Genomic DNA, 21,154 nt, shown 5'->3' with positions numbered 1-21,154 from the left:
AGGTGATTAGAGGGCGCATATATTTTCTGCACTGGAAAGCATCAGGGAGAGGAGAGGACGACAAGGATCGTTGGACCCTCCGGAGAGGAGCTGCCGAGGCCAGGAGGTAACAGAGAACTCTCTCCTCTGCTCTGTCCGCACGGGAAGAATAAACTGTCTCACAACGGCGTGAGATCGAAGGCCAAAGACCCCGACCGGGAGGAATCCTTTGTTGACTTTCTAAACCCATCCCCCCCTTTTCCCTTCTCGTTCTATTAAACGAAACTTTATGTTACTTTACGACTGAGTCTCCTGATTTTATTCTGAATCTTCCCTTCAAAGTCCCCCGGGTTGCCACAACAGCACTATTTGTGTCTGATATATAACATATGATCGGTATACATAATGTAATGCATTATTTTAACAGTATGTGAACTGTATTAGTTAAATGTACTTCAATCAACTTGAACATCAAAATACTGCTCACACATTATCACATCACGAATAATGATCCACTAGTCTAATGATATAACACTGAAAGGTGCCCTTCTGCATAATGAGTTATTTCACTTTTGATACATTAAGTATTTTTTTAATGATAATACTTATGTACTTTCAATGCAGGACTTATATTGTCCTTTTTTTTATATGTTCGATTACAACTTTAAATAAACATACTTTGTGTAAGGGGGGCACTGGATACAAATACTGCATCAATAAATTCCCCTCTCCTTACATCTATAATGAAATTAAACTTTCAAACGTGTCTTCTGGAGGCACTTGTTGACATTGTAATGAGAGCATGTGGGCAGCAGATGGCGCAGTTGGATTTAACACTGACAAGAGGCTCAAGGTCACTGCAGAAAGCTTTCATCACTGCGAAGCCCCGGCAGCTCTGATCTGTCACGGATGCTGCATTCAGTGCACTGCGCAGCCGCATGAACCCCATGTCCTGTGAAGATGAGACACATGCGTGGGAAACATTGTATTCACTCATGTTGAGATTCATTACTGCAATGTCCACATACACTACCAGTGCATTCCCTCTTCAAATACTAAGAGGTGGCAAACAATCCTGCAAATGCAAGCCAAGTACATATATATATATATAACCTTCGTTTGTCAATGAGCCCAATGAATGTTCCAATACTAACAATAACGTAAGGCAAATTAAAGTGTTTATATACAACATATACATTTTTAAATGGGCAGATCACAGCGTATTTTAACACAGTGTCCAATGTATCACTATCTGGTGATCTGCCGATTAGAATTTTCTATATTTAGATTGCATCTGGGATGCATTTAGTTGAAAAGAAAAGGTTTTTAGATCATATAGCATCCCATAATCATATGTGTTTCATTAGTATTTAGTTGACTATATATTATATGAAACACGTTCTGTAAAACACGACATATCATTATTAAAAGCCCGTTGAAACCAAAACAGGTCTAGTTTATTTGTATCAGTTTTACTTCAAATGTCTAGACATCTTTCAACACGTAAATCGTCGCACCATGTGAATGTTTTATCGTTGTGAGAAAAGCACACACCCTTTTTCTAATATTCGTAATGGAAAAAACAGAGGTCAGTCCCAAAAAACGTGACCGCAAATGACATGTGACCAACGACGAACCACTGCATTGGAGATCCCTGCCTGTTCATCTGCACGTACGCAAAATGCGTCATCTTTCCGCATACTGCCTCTTTCATCCTCATGCGAAAACAAATACTACATTCCCCACAGTTCACCTCAAATACTACATTATTTATCTCCGTATTTAAAAATATATATATTTTGTGATTATTAAAAACGATGCTTTGCAAATATTAAAAACATCCGCATTCCCCTCGTGCTCCCTTTGAGATGTGAAGTCTGTCCGGATGAGATATTGGTGAACGTGCGTCCTTCCACGCACTGGTCTGCCTCGTGAGTCGGTGGCAGCCAATGGCGTTGCTCCGCTGCTCCGCTGCTTCCTGATCCAGCCAATGGCGTCGCTCCGCTGCTTCGCCACTTCCTGATTCCGTTCACTTAGGAGCGAGCACAGAGCGTCACGAGCGCCTTCTCTGCCTGCGCGAGAGAGAGTGAGACAGCACCGTCCTTGCACACAGTTAGGCCCGGAAAAGGTAACTTTGATATCCTTAATTCTTCTTTTCATGTGACCGTTTTTTGTGAAGAATAACATCTATTGATTTTGAACGAGTCTGTTCTAAGACAGTGCGTTGTTATAAATAACTTGTCTTCTTTTTTAAATGTGTAAATGCCGTTCCTCATCCTCGACGGTAACCTCAAAGAGTCCTTGTGTGAGCTGACACTTTATAGTCGTTGATTATTCGCGTCAGTTAATTCCCCTTTTACTGGTTTTGTGGTTTGCAGGATGGAGTAGTGTGTAGCTCACCGTCTATTTTTAAAACCAGACCGTCAACTGGCGACATGTCACTCCATTTAGAGCTGCAGGGTCTGTGGGGGGAAAGGGCGTCAAGTTGCAAGTCCGACTCCGAGCGGTCTCCACCGTGTGTTCGAGATCCTCTCGAGTCCTTTTCGTCCGGGGCCTTCAAGGTCGTGATGCTGGGAGAGAGGCTGCTGCGTGCAGCTCCTGCTGAATACCAGTTGATCGCAGTCGCAGCCGCCGTGGGGGTGTGTCGCCATTTGTAGGAAAAATACAGTAAGATACACTCTGCGTGTCTCTATGGGATGGGTAGTCATTAGTCCACTTTGCTGACTCAAAGAAGATACTTTTAACAAGTCACTTAGTTAGTTACAGTGTTAGTATTTTATTACTGCAGTTTTAAAGGGATTGTTAATGTAGAAAAAGACAACACTGGTTATTAACAGTCAGTTGTGGCTGGCTGGTAGATCCTAATGCAGCCTGAATGAGGATTAAGCCGAATGTACATGCCCAACCTTGTCGGGTATCAAATCTCAATTATTTATTTAACTTTGGGTTCCATTTTGTGCTGCCAGCTTAGCTCCTTGCTCTCAACTTTTGCAATGATCTGGTAGCAACAATATCTGAATTTAATTGACTGTACATGTGACTTAAATAGTGTTTATACTACTTAGTTACTTTGGGAAATCTATAAAAAATATTTGCATTATTGAACAATCTGCCGACTAATTTCACCATGAATAATTAATCATCTATAAAATGTCAGAAAAGAAAAGTATACATCCATCCATCCATCCATTCTCATCCGCTTATTCCGGGGTCGGGTCGCGGGGGCAGCAGACCCAGCAGGTTGACCCAGACTTCCCTCTCGCCCGCGACACTTTCCAGCTCATTCTGGGGGATCCCGAGGCGTTCCCAGGCCAGCCGGGAGATGTAATCTCTCCAGCGTGTCCTGGGTCTTCCCCGGGGTCTCCTCCCAGTAGGACGTGCCTGGAAAACCTCTAACGGGAGGCGTCCAGGAGGCATCCGAATCAGATGCCCGAACCACCTCAGCTGACTCCTTTCGATGCGAAGGAGTAGCGGCTCGACTCCAAGCTCCCTCCTGATGTCCGAGCTCCGTACCCTATCTCTAAGGCTGAGCCCGGCCACCCTACGGAGGAAACACATTTCTTACCCTCACTCGTGAACAAGACCCCGAGATACTTGAACTCCTTCGCTTGGGGCAGGCACTCTGTCCCCACCTGGTATACATCCCAATTCTTCAAATAGTTTATTTTGTACAAAAAACATCCAAAAGCTATTTAGTTTATGATCTCATAAAATGAGGATATGTATTCTTACAATCTCAGGAATCAATTCATATCCAACATATTGTGGGCATTTTTGCCTGAACTTGGTGAAGTTATTTAAATCAGGGACTATGAGTGTTACTAAACTATAACATATTTCCATTTAGCTTAAAGAGGTCAGTGTGTGTGTTTAGTAGATGCATTTCTATTGATTCTGCTGTAGACACAGTTTAACTCTGGATGCTGCACTCAAAGTTCATTCATGTGTTCAGGGCTGGTAGAGGGGAAAGTTAGGGCATGCATACAAAGTAAGTCGGATCAAAGCACTAAATCGGCGGCGCTGCAGGTGTCATGGCCGGACCGTCTGGCCGAGAACCTTCTCCGTCCTCCACTCTTGGACTTATCACAAGAAAGATAACAAAGGCTCAGCGAGATTGCGCCTCTATTGTCTCTTTAACTCCTCCCATCACAGCACAACTTGGACCAAATGTGTATTTTGCCAAGTCATTCACCCACTGTTCTTTCCACTGACCTTTCACAGCTGTTATCAAGAGCTTTGAAAGTAATGCGCTCAACTCAGTTTTGCTGATAATTTTGCAAAGTTTGGTAATCTGCTGCATTAAGTAAACTGAAAAGACCTGCAGAGATTTCTTCTTCTTTTTTGTGCTGCATGAGCCACACCTTCCTGTGACTAACATATCAGCTATCCTGGTCAGCCTACATCAGTTGGTTCAGGTGGCCAGCTCACACATGTTTAGTTGGATAATTCATTCATTGAAGCTTTACATTGGATTACTGTTCATCCTGCTTGTGTCATTGAGCGTTTACACTATTGCCAACTCACTGTTTTGACTCCAGGTGACGGTGTAACCGTCGGTCAGCTCGGTGTGGAGCAGCTTTATACTGATGTCTTCTCTCTCTCGTTTCATCTCCAGAACCATGTCTATCCTCAAGATTCACGCTCGTGAGATTTTTGACTCCCGTGGCAACCCCACAGTGGAGGTTGATCTGTACACCAAGAAAGGTACTGTATATATGTATTCATGTACTTATTGGGCTTGTTTAACCAGTTATTACCTTCACATTGAAAATGCCGGAAGGTTATGTTTTGATCGCCGTGTATTTATTTATTTATTCATTTATTTATTTATTTATTTGTATGCGTGTATGCGTGTTATTCGCAAAACTCAAAAAGTATTGAACCGAATCGCATGAAATTTGGTGGGATGATTGTTTATTATCCGGGGACCAGTTGATTAGATTTTGGGATCGATCGGGTCAAAGGTCAAGGGTCATGAACAGGTCAAAATGTTCTTGAATTGCATGAAATTTGGTGGGATGATTGGTTATTATCCGGGGGCCATTTGATTAGATTTTGGGATCAATCTGGTCAAAGGTCAAGGTCATGGAAAGGTCAAACTCTTTTTTTTACCATAGCACGATACATTTTTGTCCAATTGGCATGCAACTAATGCCAAAATGTTCATAATTCAATGCCCAATCTTATGATATGCGAAGGTATGCGCTCTACCGAGTGCCCATTCTAGTTGAAAACATGTAATTACTTTCCAGGATGTAGAATGCTGATGTACGGACATTGTATTGGAAGCAAAGCTTCATACTTGTTTTGAGTCGTGCTCGATGATCTAGCTGGTAAAGTTGTAGATCAGGATGGTGAAGCCAGTGCGTTGTCGACGGTGTCGGCAGGCCCAGACTGGATCCGCTCCGATGGTGAAAATAGCTCCTGTAATATATCTCGCTGCCCTTCCAGCCCTCCGTTACTCTAATGGTTCCTGGTTGGCAGCACAGATAGCTCCTACAGTCTGCACGAGCAAACCCATGAGCGAAGCTGAATCCTTGATACAGTGATTTAGTATAAATCTCCAGCACACCGCTCTTCACCTGATGTATGCCTGATTTACATAATAAAGCTGCTGGACAGTAAACATCTAAACTCTGCAATGTTGGACACGTCTGCCTCCAGTTTAGTTCAATTCATTCATTTAACTAATGGCCTGACTGTGGGATTTGAGTTTTCCGGCGAGCTAAAACAAAAGACCAGCTCAACCAAATGAAATGTCCTGAGAATGTTAATGAAGCAGCCTCAATGACCAGCGACGTGGACGTGAGTGGAACAGGCGACAACGACCTTGAATGCATTGGCTGGAACTCGACCGCTTTATTCTGCAGCCCAGTTGTCTTTAGTTAGTTAAACTCTCAAGTTTACTGTAAATATAACCTTATTTCTTTTTCTTGACTTGTTTTGGCATCATTACCAGCACATACCAAAGCGAGTGTGCTTCACCCAGAGCTTGTCTTCACTCTTTTGGGGTCTTATGTAACCAGTTTGCCGCTCAATCACAGACAGTCAAACTAGAGAACTTCCTCTGGTTGTCATTAGAACATTGTAGATCCAGTAGCTGTGATAATAATAGGGCATCTACAGTCACTATTACTGATGTATCCTCTAGTTACCTTCGCATTGAAAATGCGGAAGGTTATGTTTTGATCGCCGCGTATTTATTTGTATGCGTGTTTTTCGCCTAACTCAAAAAGTATTAAACCGAATCGCATGAAATTTGGTGGGATGATTGGGTATTATCCGGGGACCATTTGATTAGATTTTGGGATCGATCGGGTCAAATGTCAAGGTCATGAAAAGGTCAACATCTTCTTGAATCGCATGGAATTTGGTGGGATGTTTGGTTATTATCCGGGGACCATTTGATTAGATTTTGGGATCAATCGGGTCAAAGGTCAAGGTCATGAAAAGGTCAAAATCTTCTTTTTACCATAGCACGGTAAATTTTTATCCAATTGGCATGCAACTAATGGCAAAATGTTCATAATTCAATGCCCAATCTTGTGATATGCGAAGGTATGCGCTCTATCGAGTGCCCATTCTAGTTTGTTTTGTGTTTGGGTTATGGTTTTCATCCAGATACATTATATCTGGATGACATCTCAGTTTGGAGCCTGATGGGCGTGGCCAGCTCAGCCAGCTGCAGTTAGGTAATGTCTTGATGCAGATGATGTGCTAAGCCTGAAGTCATGGCCTAAGCGCCCGGTCCTAAACCCTAAATCCCCTCAGACTTACACCCTTCCTGCTGCTCCATGGAGCAAACTGAATAGTGCTCATCCCCATTTTCTCCTCACTTGGTTGAGTCCAAAATGTCCTCTTTATGTGTGGGCGTGGCTTCGCATGCCTTCACAGATGCACTGCACATGCCCAGTCTTTCCCTGTTGCATCACAGCCTTCTGTCGCACAGCTAACACCACGACGTCCACACATGCTTTGGTTCTCTCCGGTCAGAAAAACGACGAACGTTGGGAATGCTTTTGTCTGATTGGATTGCGTCCCCTAATGTCTTTTACTTGCCGTTGCTCCTTGAATACCAAGCAGCCCCTCCCACTCCTAATGCTCCATCAGACATGTTTGTCTTCAGAGTCCATAATGTAAAAGTATCACACAGTTCGCTGTCATGGTAATGACCGACAGGGGAAATTAAGTTTCAACACTCATCAAAGTCAGCCATTTGCTCTTTAAGACATGACCGTAACAACATGTCCTCTGTGTCTCCAAGGTCTCTTCAGAGCCGCAGTGCCCAGCGGTGCCTCCACAGGCATCTACGAGGCTCTGGAGCTCCGTGACAATGACAAGACGCGCTTCATGGGCAAAGGTAAGCCGTCGTTACTGATTCTCTCTCTCAACCCTCTGTTCTGTCATTTCAACACCACCGTGCATTCTGTCGTCTGTCCTCGTCGCTTCCTTCTTCATTTCTGTTTCCTCCATCTCTCTTCCTCCTGTCAGGAGTCAAAAGAGCAGTTAAATATGTAAATGAGTTCTTGGCCCTGCTTTGTGTAACCAGGTAAATAAAGTGTGAGATAACAGGATGAGTCTCTTACACGTCGGTCTGCACAGCAGCATGAAGAATGGCTTTGGAAAACTAACCCCGACAGGCGCCAACAGATGTTCACAGATCTAAAATGAAGAAAAAAAGACGAATAAAAAACACAATCATTGATGGCTAAATAATAATTTTGTTGCACATCCGATTGGATGAGGGTCACTGTGGTCACCTGTCTCGCCTGCTCTGCATGGTCTCCTGCCTTCTGGGTCAGTTATGGTCTGCTTGTCCCTTGCAGGTGTCTCAAAAGCTGTTGAGAATATCAATAAAATAATTGCACCTGCACTGGTCAGCAAGGTAGGACCATTTATTGTTTGACTAATAACTGTGTTGGGGTCAAAGCCCTCGAAGGAATGGATCAGTGTCTTGAACTAATTATGAATGTATCTTGAAAAGTCAAAACAAAGTGACCACACCAAAATAGCAAATTACTAACTGTACGATTTTGAAGTTGTTTGTTGTTCCCATTTTATATTGACCTTGTAGTTTTTTGACGTTTGCATTAATACACACAATATAAATTTCTATAAACTACTGCATTAGCGGAGCTTCATAAATATAATTGTGAGATGCTGTGATTATCCTATCATCATGTCAGTCTGTTTGATCTGAGGAGTCACAATTAAACTTAGTTCATCTTTTATTTCATCATGTGTCATGTTTTGTCTTCTCCAGAATGTGGACGTTACCGATCAGGGCAAGATCGACCAGCTGATGCTGGACATGGATGGCACAGAAAACAAGTGTGAGACGCTACTTCATGTTCTAAAACTGGCTTGACCATATCGGTGTAGAGTTGTGACCTTGGATTTGTAAAGATCTATCTACAAAGGGGTTTGCCAAGATGAGAATACCTTCTTGTTATTTAATCTATAAACAGTTTATCTGTAGACTTTCCAGAACATGTTCTACATGTTAATATTTGTATATATATATACAATGGTACAGTATATTCCATGAAAGAGGATTGTATTCATATTGCCCACTCTTACCTTAAAAGTGTTGATAATCCCCCCCCCCTCCCATTTATTATATAGAGCACTATTTGCAAACTGCCATTTTTCTTTGGTTTCTGAATTCTGTGTGAAAATTATTCACCATTAAAGGAACCAGCATTTACTTTTACAAGGTAACATCTGTTGCATATACAGTTCTTTCTTCTAACAAATGCTATACCTAATATGTTTTAGATTTAAGATATAAACTTGCTAGTAAAGGTGCCAGAAATCTTAAGTAACTGCTGACTGCTATATTTTAGGGAATAGTGAACAGTGACAAATACTTTTGTAGTTGCAACAGAAATGTCAGTTCACACATAATTATCTCAAGGTCATGCATTACTGATTTGTGCCTCTTTAACCCGGAATGTATTCGCTGAATAATTTAGATATTAGAAGAAAATAATGTTCCATATTTGCAGTTCACACAATATATTTAGATATTTGGATCTTCTCTCCCTCAGCTAAGTTTGGTGCTAACGCCATCCTGGGCGTGTCCCTGGCTGTGTGCAAGGCTGGTGCTGCAGAGAAGGGCGTTCCCCTCTACCGCCACATCGCTGACCTGGCTGGGAACCCTGAAGTCATCCTGCCTGTCCCTGTGAGTACGGTGGTGCAATGACCCAAGTCATGTCCCCCAGACTTTGGAAAGACTGTAAATGCCAATATGCACCGTTAATAATTGATCCAGAGAATCATAAATTCAGTCCTGAGTCCATTGAGCTGAAAGCCGATTCTCTCTGCCTCTGTTCAGGCCTTCAACGTCATCAACGGCGGCTCCCATGCCGGCAACAAGCTGGCCATGCAGGAGTTCATGATCCTGCCTGTGGGAGCCAGCAGCTTTAAGGAGGCCATGCGCATTGGTGCCGAGGTCTACCACAACCTGAAGAATGTCATCAAGCAGAAATATGGCCAAGACGCCACTAATGTCGGTGACGAGGGCGGCTTCGCCCCCAACATCCTGGAGAACAAGGAAGGTGAGAGGAAACGATTTATCAGAGCCGGTTGACAATAAGCTTTTCAATACAAACCAACAGAGTTCAGATCCAGCTGAATGCACCACCAGTTATTCTAGGATACTGATGTAGGGTTGTTTTCATTCTTGAGGAGCGAGTTGACCGGATAGAGTTGTTATGGTCACCACTCAAAAGGGAGGGTCTTGAAAGCAATACATTCTTGGACGTCTCAAGTAAGTACTTCACTTATCGTGTCTCTCCGGGTCGACATATGGTTTCTAAATTAAGGCCTCAACTGATAAACGAATGCACCGACTGCCAGCCTCTGAATCCAGTGTCAGATAGAGGATATGGCAAATGCCCCTCCGGAGCAGAGTCTCCAGTGGTGACTCATTTGTGAAAAGTGAGTGTTTCGATTTTCTTTGGTCACATTTTTGACCGTAGAATGTTGTTTTTGCCCCAGCTCTGGAGCTGCTGAAGGAAGCCATCGGCAAGGCCGGCTACACCGACAAGATCGTGATTGGCATGGACGTGGCTGCCTCTGAGTTTTACAAGGGTGGCAAGTACGACCTGGACTTCAAGTCTCCCGACGACCCCAGCCGCTACATCTCCCCCGACAAGCTGGCTGACCTCTACAGGGGCTTCGTCAAAGATTACCCCGGTGGGTTTCAGCACACATCCTCTTCTTTACACCAATAAAACTCTCGCTGCTCAGTGCTTCCAAAGATGCAACTATTAAAGATATTATGGGGATTCAACACAACAAGATGTGAGGACATGTACAAACAACATCCGAGTCAATGCAATAGAGACTAAATAGAACCGTATGTCCGGATGCATTTTGTGTTTCTGTTTTGGTTCACTCTCAAAAACTCTCAAGAACACCACTGTTGACTTCTTTCACATTTAGAAGCGAGACACATATTGGAGCATTAGCAGAGTGTTTCTGCTGCCACCAAGTGGTCAACAGTTAACTGCTGCAGGTTTACGGCGTCTGTAAATGACAGCTGTTGCTACTTCATCAATGCTGACGTGTTGAATTTCTAACTGGCCGTAACATTACCCTCACCTACTCGCTATCTTAACAGTGGTGTCCATTGAGGACCCCTTTGACCAGGATGACTGGGAGGCGTGGGCCAAATTCACAGCCAGTACCAGCATCCAGGTGGTGGGAGATGACCTCACAGTCACCAACCCCAAACGCATCGCCAAGGGTGTGGCCGAAAAGTCCTGCAACTGCCTGCTGCTTAAAGTCAACCAGATCGGCTCCGTCACAGAGTCCCTGCAGGCGTGAGTGTCGGCAACCGTGTGATCGAACTTCTCCGCAAAATCCGAGAAAGTAAATCTAGTATGCGTTGGCTAAAATGTGTTTCTTTTAGCTGCAAGATGGCCCAGAGCAACGGCTGGGGTGTGATGGTCAGCCATCGCTCCGGAGAGACGGAGGACACCTTCATCGCTGACCTGGTGGTCGGTCTCTGCACTGGGCAGGTAAAACCTCAACTTCTAACCGTGACATTAATTGGCTCGGCATCTTCAGTGATGAGCTTATTAAAGCGGACTTTTCAAACTGTACACTAGGTGTCGCTTTAACGTTGCAGACTGGGTCTTATATTTCATTTCATTCTTTTCCCAGATCAAGACAGGTGCACCCTGCCGGTCTGAGCGCTTGGCTAAGTACAACCAGCTGCTCAGGTGAGTCCGGTCCAAAAACATGTGCCTCCAATTACACTCAACTTTATTAACAGGATAGGTTATGGGCTCCTTAGAGGCAGTACGTTGCAAATTGTCTCTGACTATTAATCCATCCATTTTAACTCACTGTCATCCCTCTCTCCTAGGATTGAAGAGGAGCTCGGCGACAAGGCCCGTTTTGCCGGCCAGAACTTCAGGCACCCCATCTGAGCTGGTCTACCTCCATGGGCCTCCGTGTGTTCCCCTCTCGTGTACGCCACACTAGGTTGCCTGCCTGTCTGGAGAGACGATGGAGAGATTACTGCTGAAATCCAAGGTCCAAGTGTGGTCTGTAGCGTGGAGAAGCTATACAGTACAGCCACAGCTCATCCTACAACTATACTTAGCTCCTGAATAGTGTCGGTCCCTGTTTGTGTCTGTAACTGTGAGTTGTGTTCAGCTTCTTGTGAGTTTTAGTGATCTTTGGTCCTCTACTGAGTGTTTGAGCTGCTGTAACTGTAGTACGGCTCGGCCTCGAGCAGTGGCAACAGTCCCGTACGTGCAATGTGTCGCACCTGACAAGGTCTTGTGTTGCTGTAAGCGTTGGCAGAAATATGTAATAAACAACATAGTTTGAAACATTGTTGAGCTTTCTGATTCAGGTGTTATGTCATGGGACTACTGCAGAGCTTCATGGATAATAATGATTACCAATTGCTATCAATATAAACAATCTGTCATAGTCACTGTGGATTCAGAGGGTCTGGTGTATATAGCCTTCTCAATAACTGCTCTTGTCAGTGTGTATGTTTGTATGTATGTGTGTGTGTTTGATGTAATCTGAGTGCCACTGAGAGACAGAAACATGAGTGCCACACCAATTCACTTTGAGCTCTGTCTAAATCTGCCTCCATTGTTTAGTCATCACCAAGGAGATGTATTACAACTCACAGGTACAAAGAAACTACCAAGCATATGTAACATAAGCATCCTGTGACACTCATCTCCTGCAGATGTCCTTGAGCAACGCATCCTTTCACTCCAATAGACTAACAATGTTTTTACTTAAAGTTCAGGAGTACAAATGTGTTACTTTATACCATAGCATCGATTACAGCCTTAAAATACGTGACTTTCTATGAAACTGCAATGCTTATTCTGCTAATTTGGTTTCCTTGAGACTTGCGCCATCTGGTGGTCAGATGTATGTAGTATACTTCACTGACGATCCTCGTAGACACGATAGAAAAAGACAGAGGGCTTCCAAAATAACATTAAAGAGGATCTTATCGGGCTTCATTCAAACGTATTGGAATGTTCGAAATATAAATATAAAGCCAATGAAGGTGACACCAAGGTGGGACATAAAATCATCAGCAGACTGAAACTTAATTGACTATTGATCAGGCAATACTAAAGGCCGCTCCTGGTGTTGAAATAGGCCTCCACAAACCAAAGAGTGGAAAAAAAGAAACCATTTAATTAAAGCCCACAATCTATCCTTATTACTGCGGCAAATCAAAGAACTAACTAAATCTTCAGTCTTTTAGTAACCAAAAGAAAAGAGTTCTAAAACTGCAAATGAGATGAGACTGAATCATTTAATAAACGTTGAAAAAACAACACAGATTGTGTCTTTCATTAGGAATATAAGTGCTTCTATAGCTTCAATTGCATCGTAATTTTTACACAAAACAAACAACTTAATAAAGCATACAATAGCTAATCCTTGTATGCCAATACAATAAGTTCTCATCTATTAGAGGGGGTTAGCATGATTCAAATGTGGACAGTTTTTCATAAACATTTAAAAACATAGGCCAGCACCCAAATGCCAGTGAAGAGCACAACTGTTTTTCATACTATAAAACATGTGTTTGAATGAACAGTCATACATGTAGGTTGATGCTGCTTTTCATAAAACTATTCGAGTCTAATCAATTTATGTGATGAAATTTACATTTGCAACTATTTCATCTCGTGTGAACCTGTATATACAAAACGTATAGAATGTTTCTCTTATATTTTCTGTATATTCATTGTTGCACTGACACATCATATTGTATTATATTTCCATATTGTTCTTTTAATATGCCTAACTTTATTTCATATTGCATTTGTATTGCTCAATAGTGTGAGGCATTAACCTCTATCTATTTTTATTTATTTGTGATAAAATAGTGTCTGTCATATTGTTGTCTTCTAACTCTGTTATTTGTTCACAGTCGGCCTTTTCATATGCCGTTTTCTGTATATTCAATACGACAGTTCACTCAAATCTCCCAATCGAGATTCTATTCTATTCAATTGTATACTGTTATATTTATCATATTATTGTTCTTCCAATTGTGTTATTATACTTATAATATTATTCAATACTACAGTTCACTCAAATCTCCCAATAGAGATTCTATTCTATTCAATTGTATACTGTTATATTTATCATATGGTTGTTCTTCCAATTGTGTTATTATACCCTTATTACTATTTTGCAGTGTTGTATTGTCCCAGATGTTCATATCTGAGGTCCAGGTGCATTTCATTCCCCATGAAGGAATTATATTATTCTCTATTTTGTGATAATATATTTCTCATTATGTCTTATTGTTCCCACCAATTCAGTTATGTGTTTACTGCATGCCGTATAATGTAACACATCATGTATATTTACTGTATATTCAATACTGCAGTCCACTCAAACCTCCCGAGAGAGATTTTATTCTATTGTATTATTCTCTTCGTGGCTCACTGACAGTCTAAATATAGTCTGGCAGTATCACAGGGTTATAAGGATGAAGATAGAGGAAGTGTTGCTACAGAATAGACACCCCGAGGACTCCCACGCCGCCACCCTCTCCGTGTGGATGTTCCCAGTTTTGGCCAGTGGGTGACGATATTTCACCAGTTGAACTTTGAGAACCCCCCAACTGTTCTCACCCCAAGATGAAGAAGGATGCTGTCATGCTGAGTGCCCCTCACACACACTAGTCAGAGCATTCCGAGCAACGATTACTCCCTCTTTATTCTCAAGTCCATCATTTATGACAGCATTACATCAAACGTGGTCCGTTCCGTTGCAGCCAACGTGCATGAGAGAAGATATACAGGTGGCACTGCAGCTGCTGTGCTACTCTGTGCACCGTTAGTGGCGACACTTGGCTAACTAACGTTGGCTAATTGCCCCGCTGCTGCTGCTGCCGCTGCTGCTGCTACTGCTGCTATTGTTTGTTGATGCAGTCTCTCATCAAACACACCACAGATGTTGTAGATCAAGCCCTTTAAGGTAAGTGCTGTGAGCTTCAACCAGCCGTCTTCTTTGCCTGTAACATCCACCAACCAAACGTGCAAGAACTGACACACATAAAAGAGCAGTTAGTGGACGATAGGCTGTTAACCCTCGCTTGCTAGCTATTTGGCTAATTTGGCCATTAGCATGAGCTAGCTCGTTAGCTGGTGGACTTGTTTGCCCCGGTGACTGTTGCTGCTGGTTACCACGAACCGACGTTAGCGGCTAGCCCACTGAGGAGCACTGATTGGGAATGCCAGCCAGGAGGAGAGTAATGTCTGGATGCCAACAGCTCGTTGACACCGGTTAGCACAGTGCCCATGCAACACACACACACACACACACACACACACACACACACACACACCTACACTCACACACACAACATGACTTTGTTTTATTCAGCGCACTGTGGGTTAAACGTGCCCCTGCGCTGCATTGCCTCACAGCAACGTGTTCCCGTTTTGAATCCACCACAGTAGTGGCTCTCTTCCAGGGAGTAGCCTGAGCCCGGTTCAGCTATTGTCATTAGCTCTTGGTTACGTTAGCTGGCGAAGCTAACTTGCTGTCTTTGTGTTGCTGACTTGTGTGCTCGATTATTGTTATCTAGCTTGTTGTCTGTGGATATTTACGAGCTTGGTCTGGGGTGGTTTGAAAAGAAAGCTGTCGCTGGATAACGGCTCACTCATGCTGACTTTTGGAAACAAAGATGCAAGGCTTGAGACATCTTCATGGGAGAGATTTGTCAACAAATAGATCCAGCAGACACTTTCCACCTCTGGCAGGCGGAGCAGTTCAACACGCCTGAGTAGTGACATTACAGACCACTTAGGGTCTTGGGACTTTCTGCTTTTATCGGTGAGTTCTTTGCATGAGTCCAAAGTTATTATGAATCGTAAGTTTGGAAATAGTTAGCACATACACTCCAGTCATACACTCTGTCCTATAAACGAGATTCCAAAGATGGTTTCTATTGATGTTAATATCTGTAACTTGAGGCAGAGCTATTAATAGCCAGTGATTTATATTTATTGAGGTTTTATGACTCCTGACTTGTGCCTTACAGGCTCCATCGCCCTGCACAATTGTGGACTTGTATATATACCTAATGAATATGCACCGTTCACAATGATCAAAGGTGTGAAACATATTTTTTGCTCCAAAAACGCCAAGCTATTTTCCGGCTTTCAGTTGAAAGAATGTAATGTAGTGTTTACATCAAAGCCTGCGTTTCCTTATTTGTGAAACTGCCACAACATTAGGCTTGTTATGGGAACATCTTTAATACATTATCTGATAACCTGACAGCGCTGCATTGTAAAACATAAACGTCCTCAACACCACATTATGTGTATTGACTGTAAACGACACAAACAGGTTTGGGTACTTTAAAGTCAACTGCACCACAACTCAAACTAGCCAGTCATTGCCACCTGCTCAAGCCTCCTGATAATGACATGACTGCGTAAGAGAGACGTCACTGAACTGAAAACCGTTTATAAACACATCATGTAATGTCTGTTACAACCGCTATTGTTTAGCAGCAGAGGGTTAGGTAAGCAAACATACGCATGCACCCATATGGTCAGACTGTCAGGTTCTTGTGACGGGGTGAGGCTCAGGCGCAGAGAGACAGGCTGGACGCAATATGAATAACAAAAAAGCACTGTTTAATGAGGCAAAACAGTTGACAAAAAAACAAGGTCCAAAAGGGGCAGGCAGAGTCAAACAGGCAGAACCAGGAACACGGACAGGACGACGGGAAAAGGACACGGAACTAGAGACGACAATCCGACAGCAGACAAGGGAAAGACTGACACAATATATAGGGAGGGAAACACAGGTGTACGACATCAGACAGTAACGAGACAAGAGTGGCTGAGGGCAGGTGCAGGGAATTAAACAATTAAGACAGAGACGACAGAGGAGACATAGGAGACACAGAGGAGACACGGAACACAGGAGAAACAGAACAGGGTGTTACACAGACATGTTTTTGAGAGAAAATACTGCTTATTTTTACACAGTGTTTTGATAAAAGATTAACAACAAGTTATATGTATTTCTTATGTCGAACAAATACAACTGTTGAACCAAAATGTATTCAATCCGCTTTAGTTTTTGCTCTACATAACATGTATCAAGCCAATGCAGTTGTGAGGGAAGGGGCTCTTTCATGCACCTTATTAGCTCCATACGTTGTGCATATGGCACATCTGATGTTTTGGTGGCTTTTCCTGCTGCCAGATGCTTAGTGGTTGTGATTTAGATTTTCTTAAACTACTATTTAGACTGGTATCTTGCTGGGTTAGGTTTGAGAGGTCTGCCATTACAGGCTATAGATTGATTACTACTTTAGCACGGCGTTGACAGAAAAGCACCTCGATGCTTGGTTTCTAGTTTTCGTAGGAAGAGGGAGTGCACGTTTCAGGTTCAGCCATGAGGATCATTTAAAAAAGCTTGAAACGTAACATTTGTGGTATTCTTTTTTTTGTACATCACTGTGTTAAGTCCTTTTTTTAAATCCGCATTATCAGGTTATCATGTAGTTCAGGGGTCAGAAGCAGTCAGGGTGTTTTATAGTGTTTCAATTTGAATGGGATCTCAAGAGCATCAGTGGGTAAAATTACTTTGACTCGCATATTCAATGACACACCCCATCTATCGAATGTTAATCTAGCTTGGTGGCTTTAGTAGCAGCAGAATAATGATAAGAGAAGTGTAATAAACCCGCTATTTCCCCTTAATGACTAATGTGTGTTTGAGTAACGGCAGCTCTCTGAGTCATATTATGTGGCAAATGGAGGGCCAGATAATGTTAAGGAAAATCCATTTTCACTGCACTCTGACACCTCTTTGTGGGATGATTTGTCAATACACATGTTCGGAAACTCACTGTTTACATGCTGCGCTCGAATGGCATCTTGCTGTGATTCACCAAGACGCCGTCACTGCATCTTTCCTTTGCCATGAATTGTCATGAAAGATGATTCCTCATAATAATGCCGAGGTCTAGTCTCCGGGCTACTTCAATACGGAGGCATTGTGGCATTGTGTTGCGGTACGAGATGGCGCTATAACCTGTCACCGCTGTGCCAAGCCTGTTTTTGAAAAGGGGCCTTTTACTCTCAGCGGGGCTATTCTGTTTCAAATAAAGGCGACTACCGGTAGGTGGATTTATTGTGACTTTTTGCTCAATAATTTTATATTCAGAATGAAATTATGTTGGCAGGTAAGAGGTGACATGCCTGCTTGAAAGAGCCAAAATAGGAAACAATGTGTAATCGAGCATCTTCAGATTTGTAGTTAAGGAAGTGCGCTGCTTATTTAGATTCTATTGACTGCATCGCGTCTACAAAGATAACACAAAAGGGAAGCAACAATACACTGATTTGCCTTTTTTCTTTACAGATATCAGTTTTATTGCAAGATATCTGGCGGCTTTAGCTCAGTGGGGTAAGAGGACCGTCCTGCATGAGGTGTGGGTTCGATGATCCCTCCCTCCCTTCCCATTAGTTGTGTCGTGAGCAAGGCACTGAACCAACCCCCAACCCCCAGTTGCTTCCAGGCGCACTGCTTGCTAATAAATATATAAGGGTTAAATGCAGAGAACTAATTTCCCCTTGGGGATAAATAATAGTGTATATTCTATTCTATTCTATTCTATTACATAGAAAATTAATGCTCTGAACAAAGGAGCAATGCTCGCTCAAAGACCTCTTGATGGACTATTCAAGTGCCATATATTCATTAAAAATAACAATCTGTCAGCACTTACTGACAGCACGCACAACAAGCCGAGCTCTCTTTATTGTTCTCCGAAGATGTTTTTCAGTTCCCGTGCCAGGAGCTGGGTAATTGGCTGTAGCAAAGCCTTGCATGTGTTGTTTTAAGATATTGGACTGACACGCACAGGGCACACTGGCAGAAATGAGGCAACCCCCCCCCCCCCCCTCACCCTTCCCTCCTCCTCTTTCTCCTCCTGGCTTATCCCAGCAAGTCAGAGGAGGCAAGATGCTGGATGTGTTTTGTGTTCTCTGACAGCTTCCCTTCACCTCTCATCAGAGGAGATCCAAGCATGCTGCATCGTATCTCATCTTTGTTTGATTCAGGCCTTATAGCTCTGCCGCTCCACAACTGTGCCAAGGAGATAGTATCGGCAAACGCTATCCGTGTTAACCATTGTGAGCTGTCTTGCTGCGCACTGCTGGTGGTATTTGATGTACTAGATGTGATCAAATCGGCTTCTTCTGTGATCTCAGCCACGGAGGAGTTGGTCTCACTTCATTTTGCAAATGCCGCCTGTGTCTTCTTGGGCCGGCCTGGGAAGGATTCACATCTTAACTGATTAGGCACATTGTGTTTGTGTGCTGTTGCCAGCCTCTGAGCAGGCCCTAGGTACAGCAAAAACAGTCTGCACGTTTCCCTTTGTACGGTGGTGTGTGTGGAAACTGGAATTGAAGACCGTGCTCACGTTTGTAAGAGTTGTGAAGCAACAGCACACACGGATCAATGAATACATTTAGGAGTTGTGATGAAATTGACTGAAAAGCTGATTCACTTTTGTCTCCAATATCTGGTCGTCTGACACATTGTTAGATGTCTCACGAGTCTCACAAATAATATATCGCAAACCACCATATCGTGCAGATGACAGCACATTTGATTCCGCATTTGGACAAGACGGGCTTATAATAGCACTTAGTCCATTACAGTGCCAAAAAGACTTAATTGAAAGTGTTAAAAAATAACAGTCAGCCATTTGCCATCTCGGTAAATGAGGGAAATGAAATGGTGTAGGATCAGCTGGCTCGCCCCCGAGGAGAGGGAGCGAAGGGGGGAGGGAGATGAGGAGGAGTAGGAGTGCTTTGCCGCTGTGTGTGTCAGTGCTGATTAGGTAATAGATTGCCTCATGTAATGACACGGCATGGCGCTCGCGGTGCAGAAACACAAACAATGCACACCAGTGTTTTACTGTGCACACCCCCTGCAGCTGCCTGCCTGGAGATGTTCAGAGAGACATCGACTCTCCCCCGAGAACATTTCAACATCTTTAGATGATGCCCTGTTTTCAGAGACACAGACATGAACTATCCGGAAGCCAATCGCTCTTTTCTCCCTGCGCTCTCCTTCTGTAGCGCAGATGAAAGATGGAGGTGATTAAAGGAAGGGAGCACAATGGAGTCTGTGCAGCTTCCCATCAGCGCGTATTGCTACTCGTGACAAGAGTATTTCTCTGCGTAGATATGTGTTTTTAAATAGGCTACACGACCGGACAAGCCCTCTGCCGTTTTAGCGGACCCATAAGCACATGGGTGCACGTCATATTTCGTATTGTGCCTTGTGGACTGTAGTGTAAACAGCGATGCTAAGAGATTTCATTCCTGTTCTTGGCTAATAATGTGTAAATAATGCAGGCTAAGCTCCATAATGTTGTCCCTGCGACAGAATGGAAAGCAGTGCAACGGTCTATTGTATTTCCTGAGTGATTAAGGCAGTCACCTTGTTGTAATAATCAGAGAGCCACCGTGATCAGCAAGTCCACCTGATGCAGTTGATTTAATTGATTGTTTTATCGATAGATGTGTCAATGCCGGCTGTCTATTGTCCAGACGAACATATGTCTTTGTCTTTTCATGAAAGTGTCTCTAATGGCTTGTGATTAAGGCTGTGGAACGATTAAAATTTTTAATCAGGTTAATCACAGGTTTCTGTGGATTAATCATGATTAATCACATATATACATTTACAGGGCTCTCAAGACAGGCAAGAGCTCCGAGAAGAGTTGTTGACAGTTAATCCTGTAATTTAATCAACTCAGTTAACGCGTTATTTTTCACAGCACTACTTGTGATGTATTTCTTTTGTATGGGTATGTAGAACAATGATTTTCAACACTCTGGATGAGACGAACCCCACATCTCTTTACAGCGTGCCGGCGGTGCTCTGTGGCCTCTGTGACCAATGCGGGTATTGCACTGATGTGGTGACCGCACATGCGGCACAGTTTGTTTGCAGAGCTGCAGAGCCCAGACCCGCGACTGATGTTTTAATAGAGACGGCACACAAGCCAGCGGTGAGCTCGGGGCTCATGCGGCCACAAGGAAATGACCCGGTGACATTGTGGCAATCCCTTGTTCGCGAGGTGCCTCCGGTAAACTGCGTCCTTGCTCGCCCTTCGCAGGTCAGGCACACCTATTGAGCCGTAGGTTTAAGGACGGACGTCTCCATGCGTACCCCGGGTTCCCGCAGCCGGCACAGAGAAAATGAGTTCCGAGGATTGGGTTTAGATTTGCCACTGTAGCACTTCAACTCTTATACACTCTCGCTGCCGTCAGGGGAAGGCTGTCGGAGACAGAGAGAGGGAGGGGGGCGGGAGAAAACAGCGAAGCACAGCAGCGCTATCTAATAGATCAATTTGTAATAAATCTGTTGCCTCAAGCTGTTGTTGTTCGCTTCTACTCAGTAAAAGGTGTCTGCGTTTCTCAGGCAAGAAAATGCTTGTCAGGCAGGGCGTACAGAGCGATCAGTGAATGAGATGCACCTAAAGCACAGTAAATCATCTTCTCTGTGCTCACTTTACACAGGTCGGACACATCGCTCTCTTATCGGCACATTCCATTGGCCCGAAAGAGGGTTTCTAGCCAATCGATAGGGCAGAGCGCTGAAATGAGGAAGT

General features: G+C 43.5%; 1 protein-coding gene across 2 annotated transcripts; it reads left to right on the top strand.

Moving 5' to 3' along the window:
• The first annotated feature begins 2,002 nt into the window (after positions 1–2,002).
• Positions 2,003–11,832, top strand: eno1a (enolase 1a, (alpha)). Of its 2 annotated transcripts, XM_056422891.1 has the most exons (12): positions 2,003–2,107; positions 4,595–4,683; positions 7,244–7,339; positions 7,806–7,864; positions 8,243–8,312; positions 9,030–9,163; positions 9,317–9,539; positions 9,982–10,179; positions 10,607–10,808; positions 10,898–11,006; positions 11,152–11,210; positions 11,357–11,832. In XM_056422891.1, the coding sequence occupies exons 2-12, from the start codon at positions 4,599–4,601 to the stop codon at positions 11,418–11,420; spliced, it is 1,299 nt and encodes a 432-aa protein (XP_056278866.1). In that variant the 5' UTR covers positions 2,003–2,107; positions 4,595–4,598; the 3' UTR covers positions 11,421–11,832. The 2 variants fall into 2 exon arrangements, with proteins under 2 accessions (XP_056278866.1, XP_056278867.1); XM_056422892.1 differs by lacking the exons at positions 2,003–2,107; positions 4,595–4,683; positions 7,806–7,864 and adding an exon at positions 7,471–7,528 and having other exon boundaries at positions 7,251–7,339.
• Positions 11,833–21,154: the final 9,322 nt, after the last annotated feature.

This window comes from Pseudoliparis swirei, chromosome 9 (assembly GCF_029220125.1).
Source record: "Pseudoliparis swirei isolate HS2019 ecotype Mariana Trench chromosome 9, NWPU_hadal_v1, whole genome shotgun sequence".
NCBI classification, from domain to species: domain Eukaryota; kingdom Metazoa; phylum Chordata; class Actinopteri; order Perciformes; family Liparidae; genus Pseudoliparis; species Pseudoliparis swirei.
The sequence above is the reverse complement of the archived record's forward strand: the minus strand, read 5'-3'. Positions and strand labels throughout refer to the sequence as shown.

Bases quoted from the DNA above. Each gene is read 5' to 3' on its own strand.
- eno1a (XM_056422891.1), top strand. From the start codon at position 4,599: ATGTCTATCCTCAAGATTCACGCTCGTGAGATTTTTGACTCCCGTGGC. The intron at 8,313-9,029 runs GTGAGACGCTAC...TCTCTCCCTCAG, and splicing joins GGATGGCACAGAAAACAAGT to CTAAGTTTGGTGCTAACGCC. The intron at 11,211-11,356 runs GTGAGTCCGGTC...CCTCTCTCCTAG, and splicing joins AAGTACAACCAGCTGCTCAG to GATTGAAGAGGAGCTCGGCG.